A 13,562-nucleotide genomic window follows, 5' to 3' on the forward strand; every position below is an offset into this window, starting at 1 on the left:
ACTCCGGGATCACCTACAGCACCGTCACACTAAGCTGACCTGCTCTCATTTGAGGAACGAGGAACCTGGGAAGCTTCGAATGTAGAGTTTCTGTCTGGAATCCTGGCCCCTTTGCCTCGGCTCACACTCAGTTGGCCAAGGATTCTGATGTGTTTGCATTACTGTGCCTCCCCAGTTCCCAGCCCACAGTGCGGCGTCCCCTGAAATTCCAATTCTGTGCACACCTGTGCATGTTTATCTGTGGAGGGTCCACAATTTCCAGCAGATGCTCGGAGAGGCAAGACCAAGGGGCAGCCAGGACACAGCCGTGGTGGCCTGCCTCATTCCTGCCGCTGGGGCCCTCTAACCCTGCCCCCGAGTTCTGCCACCTCAGCCCCTGCCTGACACACTACTGCCGCGACCCCTGCTCCACAGCCACTCCTGGAACGCCCTGACTGAGGCTTCCCACTGTCCAGACCCTTCCTGGGTCCAGGCTCAGGCTCCGCCTCTTCCATGCAGCCTTCGGGAAGGACACAGCCCACCACAGACCCCTCCTTTCTCTGCACATGCCGTCGGCTCCCCATGTGGCTTCATCGGAACAAAACACATCACTAGCTGTGACCCGGCAGTGCTACTTGAATGGCTTTGCCCGAGTTGTCTCGTGGCATTGGCCATGACAGCCCAATGGGGTGGGCACCAACTTGCCCGCCCTCTGTGGAGAGCACAGGGCTTCTGGGTGTGGGGCCAATGCCCCATGAGACTAGCCCGGTCACTGCTCACAGGCCAGCTTCCTCCTTGGGCCTCGGTGGTGAAAACTCCAGGCCACTGATATCTCCATGAGAGAGAAGACTACAGGAGAGCCTGGCTGTGGGGTAACACTGGAAAGGCACAGAGGCCCCTTCGGTGGGGGGGGGGGGGGCTCACGCTACTCTTGAGGGTGCTCACGTCCCAGGCAGCTCCTGACACTTGTTGGGGAGTGGATTCCAGCTCCTTAATCCCAGCGAGTGCCCATGATCGACATGGCAGTCCTAGGCGTTTTGAAAAGCCAAATTCTCCTCCTCTTCCTCTTTCTTTTATTTAAATAAATGCTTTGTTTAGAACAGTATAGGCAATGCACAGAGTGTCTGCACACGCCCCAGCCAGTCTCCCATTGCACATCCCAGCGCATGCTGGCACAATGGTGCCATCTACATGCCAGCCTCGATTAGGGTTTCATCAGTTTTTACCGATGAACAGAATGTCCTCTTTCTGTTCCAGGATCCCACTCAGAACAGGTCACATTGAGTCATTGCGTCGTCACGTCTCCTTAGACTTCTCTTGGCTATGACAGTTTCACAGACCTTCCTTGTTTTTGATGACTTTGACAGTTTTGAGAGGTACTGGTCAAGTATTTTGTACAATGTCCCTGAACTGGGATTTGAGGTTTTTCTCAAGGCGGCATGGGGCATGGGTCTGGGGAGGAAGGCCAGAGCAGAAGGGCCATCCTCATCACGTCGTGCCACAGGCACCTGCTGGCAGCAGGACGTAGCGCTGCAACGGTGCCCTGGCAGCCAGGCAGTGTCCGTCGGGATTTTCCACTGTGCAGCTGGTCTTCTCCCCTTCCCGTACGGTGCTCTCTGGAAGGCAGCCGCCAGGTGCAGCCCACGCTTAACCACATGTGTGGCTGGGACTCATGCCCTAGCCCCTTGAGGATGGAGCAGCCGCATGAATGATTTGGATTCTGTGTGGGAGATTTGTCTCTTCTCCCCCATTTATTTACTTATTCAACTGTTTTTTTTCATCAGCGTGGACTGATATTTATGCTACACTTTGGATTACGACCCAATACTATGTTAGTCATTTTGTTGTTCAAATTGTTCCAGCTCTGGCCCCCAGGAGCTCTCTCAGGTGGCTCTTTTAGAACCTTCTCAAAGTGACACCAAAGCAAGACCAGCCTGCAGCCGTGTGCAGTGCCTCGAAAGATGCTAACCAAGACACATACAGGTGTTCACTTGTGCAACACACCGCTACATCCCACCTGAGTCATCGTCCACGACCTGCCGTAGGATGGCCCAGGCATGAGGGCCCACTTTGAAGCCAAGAGAGTAGACATGGCAAGGTGAAGATGTGCCTACAGGCACACTGGGTGGGTAGAGAGGTAGCCTTTGGGGCTCACACTGAAGCCCTCTTCCTCCTTCCTTCTCATGCTACGTGGCTCAGAGAAGCCTCACTGGTGAGCAGCAGTGGCTCCCCAGGGCACCCCACACTTGCCTGTCCCTGCAGCCTGCTCCTCGACAGGTAAGAGGCCAGGCTTAAATCGTGCACCATCCCAGGAGAGCCCCAGGGCTGAAATTCATACTAAAGTACAAATGGCTGTGGCCAGCTCCTCTCTGGAAGGTGGGTCTTGGTGGGAAGGTGTGTCTGGGTGGATGGGGGGGTGGGCAGAAAGGAGGGAAGTGAGGGCCCCTGTCAGCGTCTGGCCAGGTCAGGGTGGGCACGCCTCTCCTTGGGGAGCCCTCCCCCTACAGCACTGTCCACAGGGACATGTCCACTGACTGTAGCCAAAGGAGCCAAAGGAGCCATGGGGAGTGAACAGGAAAGGCTTTCCCAGAGAGTGGGTGGGCGCCAGGTTCCACGTCCAGCTGAGAGGAGGGCAGGCAGCCCTGGGCACAGCTGGCCACCAGCATGTCCATAGGCCGGATGCACCAGAGCCCATGGGCTGCAGGAGAGGACTGGCTCCCTTTGGTGTGCCTCGGAGGTGGACCCAGGACCCGAGGGTGGACATGACTTATGAACAAGGGCCCCAGGGTAGGAGCCTCGCTCTGGGCTCTGCCCAAAGGAGCTTTGGGATTTGGACCAGTGACTTTTCTCTAAGCCTCAGTCTCTTTAGGGGTAAGTTCTAGAAAAAGGCCAGGTGCTCTCAAGGCCATGGACAGTCGTGGAAGTTGGGCAGGGGCAGAGGCGTGGGTGCTGAGCAACTCTGCATCTGACACCAGAGAGGAAGGCAGAGGGCTCCATCTGACTTCTGAATAAAAGGCACCAGCAGCTGAAGCAGCCAGGCAGGAACCAGGACAGAGACAGGCATCAAAGGTGGCAAAGCCAACATGGGCCTGGCGCCCCATCCCCACCCAGAGAAGATCACACAGGGACGGTGCCTCTTGGCCCTGTCAGATGCCCTTGGATGGGCTCTGGTGACAGCTTTGGAGCCACATTTTGGCGCATGGGGCCTCTCTACATTCTCCTCCTCACAGGGGACAGGAGGAAGGGGCTGGGCAGCCTGTCACTCGGGTCCTCCCTGGCCTCTCTCATGTGCTGAGGACAGTGCTGTACCCCCTGACTGCTGCCCAGGTGAACTGCCCTGGCCTCTGCTCACCCTGCAGTGGCAGGAATTAGAGGGTGGGGACTCAGAAAGGGGTGAAGGAGGAGAGAGTCACAGGGTCTTCACTTGCTCTGGGCCCCAGGGCTGCCCCGGCCAGCTGGAGGGCCAGAGGAGCCTGGCTCGGCTCTGACCTGCCCCACCCAGGGGCCCCATGGGAACATCACCCACAGCAGGGCCACTGCTTGGGAGGAGCTGCGTGGCCATGTGGCCGGGCCTTTCTGATGCTTGAGCAAAGGGAGATGCGGCATCTCCTTCGGTGACTGGCCACGATGCGCCTAAATAGTAACACTCGCTCCAGGTTCTGAAAGTGTGCCCTCGCCATGCGACTCCCGGGGACCTGGTGGACGTGTGTGGCAAGGCCCCTGCCGGCCGAGCGCCTGCTCTCAGGATGTGCCATTTCAGCCTTTGTTCTTCTCAAGTGAGTCAGGATGTCCCAGCAAGGCTGTGAGCTGTAGGGACAGCCCACTCAGCAGTGACGAAGGCACACCTAGGATGAGGGCCTCTCTTCTCAACAGACCACAGGGCCTGCTCAAAGCAGGTGACGATGATGTGCACAGAGAGATGCACAAGTCCTCGAGAACAGTTTGGTGATTTTCGAGTGGTCAGGGAAGCCAACGGTATTTGCCTGGCCTTCCTGCTCCCTGCGGTGGGAGGCTCTGGCAGGGCCGTTCCCACTGGGCAGCTGCGCTACACAGGGGGCCCAGCATGTGGCTTGGGGGACGCGTGTGCACTCACTGCTGGTTCCTCGGACCCTCGGAGTGGCTGGCTGTGGTGCAGCCGTCAGCGAGGGCTGTGTGAGTGCACACCACAGACTGGGGACTTACACACAGGCATGTTTCCCTGATGGTTCGGGGACTGGAGTCTCAGATCAAGGTCAGACAGGGTTTCTCGCAAGGTCTCCCTTCCTGGCTTATAGATGGTCACTTTGTCCTCATATGGCCTCTGAGTGTGCCCAGAGAGAGCGCTCTGGGGTCCCTTCCTCTTCTCACAAGGACACCCGCCCTATCATACCAGGGCCCCACCCTCATGACCTCACTGACCCTGATTGCCTCCTTACAGGCCCTGTCTCCAGACACAGTCACGTTGGACTTAGGGCTTCAACACAGAATTTGGGGACACAGTTCAGTCCACAGCATATGGGACACACAAGCTTGACGTTTCCCAGTGGGATTCGTGTGCAGGTGTCCATGCGGGGATGTGGACGATGGTGGGTGGGTCTGTGTCCTGGGCCCTCGGGGCTGACGCAGGAAGTCAAAGGAGGTGACTTGTGTAAAGGCTCTTAGTACAAAGCCTGGTCCCCTTCTCCCGTAGCTTCCCAAGCCCACCCCGCCTCTTGTTCCTTCATGTAACACGTTATGTATGTTCTCCTCCCGGGAACATGTACACACACCTATGTTCTCCTCCCAGGAACATGTACACACTGACACCCAGAGCCCGACGCACAGGACACACACAGCAGGGGCACAGGGCATGGGACAGAGGGCTCCAGGGAAGCCATGCGGGACTCGGGACAGCGAGCACACAGACGCCGGTGCGGACGGCCTCCGCGCACCACAGCCACAGCACTGCGCGCCTTACCTCGGAAGTAGGGGATGTAATGATGTCTGAACACGGATGTAGGGCTTGGGTGTTGGGACAGGGAGAGGCAGCTACTGGTACCAACACTCACAGTACCAGCTACGGGGCAACAGAGAGCGTCAGTCAGCCCTGGGCTGTGGTTACAAAGCCAGCAGCCCAGACCCTGCTCCACCAGGAGCACCGCTGCTTCCTCTCTCGAGGAACGCACACCTTTTTGAGGCACCTGAGGGGCCACCAAACATGCTTCAGGCCACTCCCCTCCAGGTGAGAAGTGGGGAAACCCACCCTCTGGAGGACAAGGCGGTGGCCCTGAGGGCTGCCGGGCAGGCGCCTCTGCCAGGGCTCCCAGGGGAGGACGGTCCCCTGAGCCAGGCCTGTCGCTCCATGCTGGGGGTCTCCCTGGATCAAGGCACCAGGTGGAGAGCAGCTGGCCAGAGGCCAGGGAGTGGCCTGTCACCAGATGGCCTCACTGGCCTTGCCTGGCGAGACGCACATCCTGACTCTCTGCAGTAGCCCAGGCCAAGCATGTTGGCTGGCAAGCCACAGCGGCCTGGACCACGGATCCAGGCAGGCAGCCAGGGGTCCCCAGGACTCACCTGCTCACTCACTCGAGCTCTCACGCACTCACTCTCTCACTCATTTACTCTCTTACTCATTCATTCTCTCACTCACTCACTCATTCACTCTCTTACTCTCACTCATTCACTCGCTCTCTCTCTCACTCATTCACTCACTCATTCACTCGCTCTCTCACTCATTCACTCACTCATTCACTCTCTCACTCATTCACTCTCTCTCACTCATTCACTCACTCATTCACTCTCTCACTCATTCACTCACTCACTCATTCACTCACTCATTCACTCTCATTCACTCGCTCTCTCACTCATTCGCTCACTCATTCACTCTCTCACTCTCTCACTCATTCACTCTCTCACTCTTTCACTCATTCACTCTCTCACTCATTCATATATTCATTCACTTATTCATTTGCTCACTCTCATTCACTCATTCATTCCCTCACACTCTCACTCATTCAATCACTCCTCATTTCCTCACTTAATAACTCATTCATTCTCCTATTACCTCGCTCAATCACTCATTCATTGACTTACTCATTCTCTCACCCACTTTCTCAACATTGATTGAGCAAAATGTACCAGGCACATTGCAAAGAGTCAATGAAAATAACTTTGCAAATGAATGAGTTTTGATTTTTCCACAAAGTCTGCAAAAATAAGAGCTGTAGTTCATGGATGTGAAAATGGGGCCATGCAGCAGCTGGCCGAGAGGAAGCAGCTTGGAAAAATCCCTCAAAAAGGCAGCGTCTGCTGGGAGCGTCCCTGCTTGTGGCTCTGACACACTGAGGAGGTGGAGGAGTTTCACAGCTACAGGGGAGCAAGACACAGCCGGCACCAGGCAGGGAATGAGATGAAACTGGAGGGGACCCTCCCGGGGCACCCTCCTTGCTGGCAGGGGCCTGGCGGTGGCCTGTCACCAACTTTCCCATGAGGATGGCTGTTGCTGGGGTGACTGGCACAGCAGCAGGTGGGGAGTGAACAGATCCTTTCACTCCACTTTTCAGCCACCGATTTTACCTTCATAGCTCAAGTCTTCACAGACCCACAAGGGCTCGGACCTTGCTGACATCTGGTGCCTTTTTTATCTTCCTTACATCTCTCGTTACTGGAACACTGGCTGGCTTCTCTGCTCAGGTTACATGTCACAGGACAATTTCCCCAGCCAACAAGGCAACGGCTGCCTGTGGCCAACCCCCACCCAGGCGTGAGGAAGTCCTTTTCTTTATGTGGCTAAATTGACCTGTTCTTAGCCACCCCTCCCCTGGCAATTCCACCCCTTCCATCACGTTTTTAGTTGCACAAGAAAGAGGCCACTTTATAACAGGAAAACCAAAGAGAAGTGCAGCTCTACTGGGGGGGTGAAGCGCTCATGGAGGCCAAGTACCTGGACGGCTGTAGTGCTGGGGTGAGCGCGAGGTCGGGGTGTAGCGCCCAAGGCTGACCGAGCCAGTGGAGCTGGGGCTGGAGGTCCGGCACTGCTTGTAGGAGCGGTCGTCCTGGTCCCCCTGGGAGAGAAGACACAGCTGTGGGCACCAGAGCCAAGAGCGCTGCCCGCCCCATCCCCCATCCCCCACCTCCAGCTCGAGTCTGCCCTCCTGGCCCAGTGGCTGAATCCCCGGTACCTGGAGGGCACCCCTGGGGAAAGCCATCTGCCACCCCGCTTCCCTGAAGGCCAGGCTTCCTCAGAGGGGGTCAGAGTACCTAGGCCCACCGGCTCCCCCAGTCCCCTCCTACCCAACCCTTCCCAGCACCCAGGGATCCTTGGAGCACAGCGTGAGGACCACTGGGACTCCCCCAGGCCTGATGGGGCCCTAGGAACTCTAAGGGTGCTGGAGGCACATTGGAGGTGGGGACGTGCCCCTCCTGGGCTGGGAAGCCCCGTTGAGTCAGACCCACAGGCATTGACAAGGCAGACCTCATCCAAGCAGGAGTGGGCAGCTGTTTGGAGCAGTCAGAGCGGGTGGCGGGTGGCATGAGATGGCACAGCACAGCAGGCCACTCCGTTACCACAGCTTGGCATGCTGGGGTCAGTTGTGACACGGCTGTGGGGTGGACGCTGTTTTGCCAGTGCTGTGATGAGCAACTGAGCTCTTGGTCTGACCTCCCAGCCCCCCAGCCTGACGGAGCTTACCTTCCAGCCCTCAGGGCTCACTGTCTCTAAAGCTTGCCTTATGCACCCTGTTCATGCTTTCTCAGGACAGCCCTCAAGCCAAATTCCTACCTGTGCCTGGCGCTAAGCCCCTAGGACCTGTCATACCCTACAGCCATGGGCACGCTCTCTCGGGTAGCTAGGCCCTGCTATCTTTCTCCTCTCCACCCTGGCATCCTCTGCGCAGCCCTGGCAGCCACTGGCCCCTGACACGTCTCCTGGCTCCCCACCCAGCCTATACTTGGGGTGCAGCAGCTCCATGCAGGATGAGCACCTGCACGTTGGGTTGTCATATTCCTGCGTCCGAGGATTTGATGCCCAGCTGCTGCAGGCTCTCTAGGCGGGGCAGGCTCTCCCCACAGAACAGCGCCATCAGGGCTGACATGTACCCTGTTCCTCCCCAGTCCCCTTGCACTGTGTCTGTGGGGACAGACTGCGGAGTCAAGCAGAGACACCAGGGCTCTGCAGTAGATTCTGGTTCTCCTAGGCCATAAGGAGTGAGGGGATGGCCGTGGCCTGGGAAGACAAGGAGGTAAGTTTTCCTGGGACCAACCTGAGGGCTGGTTGGGAAACCTGGCTAAGGACAGGAAGCAGGTAGGTCCTGGTGAGGGTGGCCGAAGTTCCGGGGCCACAGTGACCACCTGTGGACTGGAAGCCTATGGGCTGCGCACGGCCGTGCAGCCTCCCACTGACTAACCGTGTGCACTTGTGTGTCCAGCTTGGGGTCACGGCTCGAGAGAGGGAGCTTCGCAATGAGACCAGGCTCTTCTTTAGAGTGGGCTCTGCCTTGAGCAGACCCTTTGCCTCATCTAGAAGGGTCTGGAAGTGGAGCCCACATCACTCCCTCATGCAGGTACAGAGGTGATGCAAGAATGCCTGGCCCCAGGCTTGGCATGTCAAAGGTTACTTGTACCTAGGGATCACTATGTTCGTAATTTAAGGAGCGGCTGTGACAACCACGGCCAGGGCACAGCTCCACTGGGGCAGGTCGCCTGGGATGGGAGGCCAGGGTGCCCAGTGGGGTGGGCCCGGGCTGGAATCCTCCTCCACCTCAGAGCTCGTGACCCTGGAAACGTTATTTGACTTCCCTATGCCTTGATTTCTCTGCTGGTAAACCAGGAAATATCATAGAACTTACTTTGGGGGGCTGTGGTGGGCTAAGGAGGTTAATATGCACAAAATGCCTACAACAGCACTGAGCACAGAGACAGCGCTCACACGTGGCTGTCACAGGTCTTCACTCCTGGCTGCGATGATATCCCTGCACGTAGGCAGCCAGTGCCCAGAGCTGCGCAGCAGACTGATTGGCAGCTGTCTGTGTCACGGATTAATTTTGAGAAACAGGAAGAAGGGCCTGGACTGCCAGTGTTATAATAAAGGCTATCTGACAGAGAAATGTGTCTGAGCGTCCACCCTCCAGGGCCTGGGCGCTTCCCACACAGGCCACTGGGAGGGCACCACGTGCTCTCTGGCTTGCCCAGCTCCTGTTCCTCTAATGGAAGCTGTGACCCAGACCAACATCTGCTCCAGCAGGACCCGTGTCCCAGGCATGCACGTTTGCGGGGCTGGCAGACACACGAGGGCAGCATGCAGAGGAGACGTGATTATAAAAATAACCAGCACCCAGGAGGGCACCCTGAGCCTAGGAGCCGTCAGGAGCCGCGGGGCCCCTCCTGGGTGTGCTAGACGGTTATCTTTACAACCGGCGGCACCGAGAGCAGGCAGGGCAGGCAGAGGGTGATGGTTACCTCAGTCGGCGTTGGCGAGAGCAACTGAGGTGACTGTGGACACAACACACAAAGTGGCCTGTTAGTGCCGCGGCATCAGACAGTGACTTTGGGGGAGAAGGGAGAGTTTAGTGGCTGTAGGCAACACAGGGTGCAAGCGTTCATACAGTGAGGCCTGACCACCAAACGGGACAGGACCCTGCCACGAGAGACACAGGACAGGACTCCAAAACCTTTCTGGAGAAATATGGGCAACAGCACCCAGCAAAGAGGTCCCTGGAAACTCAGTTGAGCTTTTCCCTGCCCCGGCCCTCCACGCCCTGCCACTTGTCACCAAGACACACGTCCAAAGGGAAGACTGAAGCTTAGGGCCGAGGGTGGCACAGCCTGCATGCCGTGCCCTGGGCTTTCTCTGGACAAGGGAGGAAAGGGGCCAGCAGGGAGAGAGGGCAGTGGGGCCTCAGGCTTTGGGGTTAGGCCTGGCCCTGCCTGGGGGTGCCCCGGGGCCTTGGGGAGTGGGCTGACCACAGCCTGGCGCCTCCCATCATGGTGGGCAACCTCTGCCCACCAGCTGCAGACATGGCCAAGACTCGGTGAGGCAGCCTGGAGGCGGAGGGGCCTAGAACCAGAGCGCTGTCCTCACAGGGTGAGTGAGGATTAGGGAAGAGAACTGTGTCCCCACGCAGCCAGTAGAAGGCACTCCATCCACAGGAATGATTACTATTACAGTGCAACTCCGTGATGCCATCTGGGAGGCTACGATGGCCCTGTGCAGCAGCACCCTCCTCGTGTGGGACGGCCTCTGGGGAGGTGGGATTGAGGTGAGAAACCCTCCTAGGCTATCCTCGGGCACTGGTGTAGAGGAACCTCGGAGTGAGCACACCTGACCCAGGACACCTGGCACCATCAACCTGCTGAGCCAGGCCCCTCGGGGACGGCCTTTGTGGCTAGGGGTGGGATCTCACACACAAGGCACAAATTTGCAGCACAGCAGAGAGGCCAACCCAGGTGCCACAGAGAGGGAGGGGGGACTCTTGAGCCACACGCACAGCCCTCCCTTCCTGCCTCTCTCTCCTCCCCCAGACAGGCCCTTGGGTCAGGAATCATCCGTGCTGCGTTCTGTTCATGTGCTCACTGACATGGAGGAACCCAAGGAAGCAGGACTGAGGTGGGAACGGCCACACCCACACAGCCTCTCCCAGCAAGGCTCACTCAGAACACAGGCGCACGCGTGTCAGGCAGGGTTTGACGTCCCAGCCTGCGCGGAGGCAGACAGCCTGACCCTAGCTCTCTGGACTCCAGTCCCCGTCTCAGAGGAAGCATAAAGAAGACTTGAGGAAACAGCCAGCACATCATGTGGACTTTGGGGGAAGAAAGGACTAGATTTGGATCTTGGCTCTGCTGCCTACTGGCTTGGGCACCATGGCCCAGTTGCTGGACCTCACTGGCTCTCTTCCAGGGCCCGATCTGGGCACAGACCAGATGCTGGGTGATGAAGGCACATGGTGGGTGGACTTGCACTCTCAGCACTGATGGGGCTTGCCACCTGCACCCACAGGGCACCTGCTGGCCCCGAGCTCTTCCCACCCTTCCTCTCGGCCCCCAGACTCCGCAGCTGTGCCCAGCAGCTGTGACTCTGTCAACAGGCCCGGCTGGGCTCGCCCCACGCCAGCCGCATTGGGCACGGCACCCCTGGAGTCTTAGCCCTCATTTCCCAAGAGACCCTTGCTAAAGTCTCGAAATGAGAAGGTCCAAGGGAAACGTGTCTGAAAGGACTGAGTTTTCCTGCCCAGGGGAGCACCTGTGTCCAGGCCACACACCCCCACAGCCTGGCAAAGACAGCTCTTCCTACCCAGGCAGTTGCAGTTACACCAAAACCTCAACACCACAAAAAGAAAAGCAAAACCAACATGAATTCCACATTAAATGGAGAAGAACAGCTTTGAAGTCACCAAGTAATAGAATACACTATCTATGGGAATGCCAGGAAAGTAGTCTGTGGTTCAAGCAGGTTGGTGAAATTGGCTAAAGGCATTCGTGGGCCAGAGGTATGTGCCACAGCAGCAAGGGTAGGCGTGTGGCCCAGACTATTCTGGATAAAGGAAAACAGTGCCTTTCATGCTTTGTGAAAATAACCCAATACTTAAGAAAATTAAGAGATTTTCACTTGCTATCATTTTTCCTAAAAACCAGTGTGCTTCCTACTTTCTGCTCCATTTAACGAGGCTTTCCAGATTCCCTCCGTTAGCAAGGGGAAATTTGGGGCCAGAGCATACTGGGGATGACTTCAGTGGGACATCCACAGGGTTATCTGCAGGGCGTGGAGAAGGCCAAGGGTTGCAGGAGGCAGTGAGGGCAGAAGTAGGCTCTGTCCGAGTGGGACCCACACTAGGGACAGCCTTGTCTGGGGCAGCGCTGGCAGGGCCATACCTCACCACAGCTCTGCCTGTCCCCCGTGGAGTGGCTGATGTAGGGCGAGTAGGAGATCATGTCGGGGCGGTCGATGTCATAGATGGCCTTATTTTTGGGAAGGGCAGCCAAGTCCCTGTAGTCAAGGATCTCCCCACCGAGCTTCGCCTGCAAGAAAGAGCGGGGTGGGGGTGGGGTGCTACGGTCAGACCCACATCCCGCAGGGCAGAAGCCCCAAAGCAGGGCAAGGTCTGGGCGTACCCCAGCTCCCGGGCAAAAGCACAGGGGACTCCAGAGCAGATGGGCCTGGGTCCCGAGGCCTAGCCACAAAGAGCCACACAGCTTGAGAAAGCCTCAGTTTCCTCTGTATAAAGTGGGGGACACGATCACAGGATGGCTGTGGTGTCACAGAGGTGAAGTGAAGCCTGTGACAGCGGACAGTGAGACTCAGTCCACGGCCTAAACACATACATGTACATGCATCATATATGTACACACACACGTCCACGCACACACACAGAGTCAATCCTCCCTTGGTATTCGTGGGGGATCTGATACGTCAGACGCTCAGGCCCCTGACATAAGACGAGGTAGTGTCTGCATGTAACCTACACATCCTCCCACATACTTTACATCATCTCTAGAGGACCTACACCACCTAACACCACGCAACTGCTGGGTAAGTAGTGGTTATACTGTATTATTTTATTTGCATTTTTTAATTGTTATATTAGTATTTTTTATTGTTTTTTCCCGAATATTTTCAGTCTGAGGTAGGTTGAATCCATGAATCTGTGGATGCGGAACCCATGGATATGGAGGGTGACGGCACACACCTACACACACGTGCACACATATACATGTATACAGACACACATGTGCACCGCGTGGATACGCATGTATACTCACGGGGAATGTGCCTGTCTCATACTGTGGAGGCACAGACATTCACACCTCACATCCCCACCCACCCCCACATACTAGCACACACATGTGCATACCCACACTCACACTTCTGCACACAGCCACACACTGACACAGGTGCTCACACACCCTTCCATGCCCACAGCTCACTCACAACACATTCCCACACACTGGCACACACACATGCACACCCAGACTCGCTCCCACAAACTTACATGTATACTCACCCACACGTACTGCACACACTTCCCCTGACCCTCACCCAGCAAGTACACATTCACACACATCCACACTCACAGGCTCACACGCACACACACTCAGCATTTCTGAGTGCTCACAGGCTCATACACACTCAGCCAAGTGCCCAACATTTGACAGGCTAGGTGGGGTCCAGGACCGCATCTGTCTTGTCCGCCTCTGGCCCGCGCTGGCCCACGGAGGGCATGCACGCGCGCTGGCGGGCTGTGGCCTGCAGATCCATTTCCTCCCAGGCCAGTCCTTGGGTGGTTGCCATGACAACAGGCTATGCTGTCTCATTGGTGGAAGGCCACTGGGGTGCGTGTGTACAAGTGTTTTCTCTCTGTTTTCTTCCTTCCCATACTCCATACAGCATAATAAATAATAATATGGCCCTGCATGACATTATCATTACAATATAATCCAGCCATTAATAATATATAATGTAATAATGCTGCTTTTATACTGTGCTTTATTGCCATGGTGAAAAATAGGTTACAAACCAGTATGTTCAGTGTGACCTCATGTTGTTAAAAACATTACACATGTACGTACACACAGAGGAGAGAGACCCACAGGGTGCACTCCACAACAGAGTGGTGGCCACTCTGCCTGGCAGG

General features: G+C 56.7%; 1 protein-coding gene across 15 annotated transcripts in view; it reads right to left on the reverse strand.

Annotated features, from left to right (window-relative positions):
* The window catches only part of ABLIM2 (actin binding LIM protein family member 2), a 146,432-nt gene that overhangs the window by 35,355 nt on the left and 97,515 nt on the right, over positions 1-13,562 (reverse strand). For 9 of the 15 annotated variants that reach the window (XM_045528173.1, XM_045528171.1, XM_045528172.1 and 6 more), the window contains 2 exons: positions 11,803-11,949; positions 6,881-7,001 (listed from right to left, as the gene is read on the reverse strand). In XM_045528173.1, coding sequence (XP_045384129.1) covers positions 6,881-7,001; positions 11,803-11,949 — 268 coding nt within the window. Of the gene's footprint in view, positions 1-4,915; positions 5,015-6,880; positions 7,002-11,802; positions 11,950-13,562 lie in introns of all 15 variants that reach the window. The other 6 variants (XM_045528161.1, XM_045528164.1, XM_045528163.1 and 3 more) reach the window with 1 other exon arrangement.

The sequence above is a fragment of the Lemur catta genome, chromosome 17, assembly GCF_020740605.2.
Source record: "Lemur catta isolate mLemCat1 chromosome 17, mLemCat1.pri, whole genome shotgun sequence".
NCBI lineage: Eukaryota > Metazoa > Chordata > Mammalia > Primates > Lemuridae > Lemur > Lemur catta.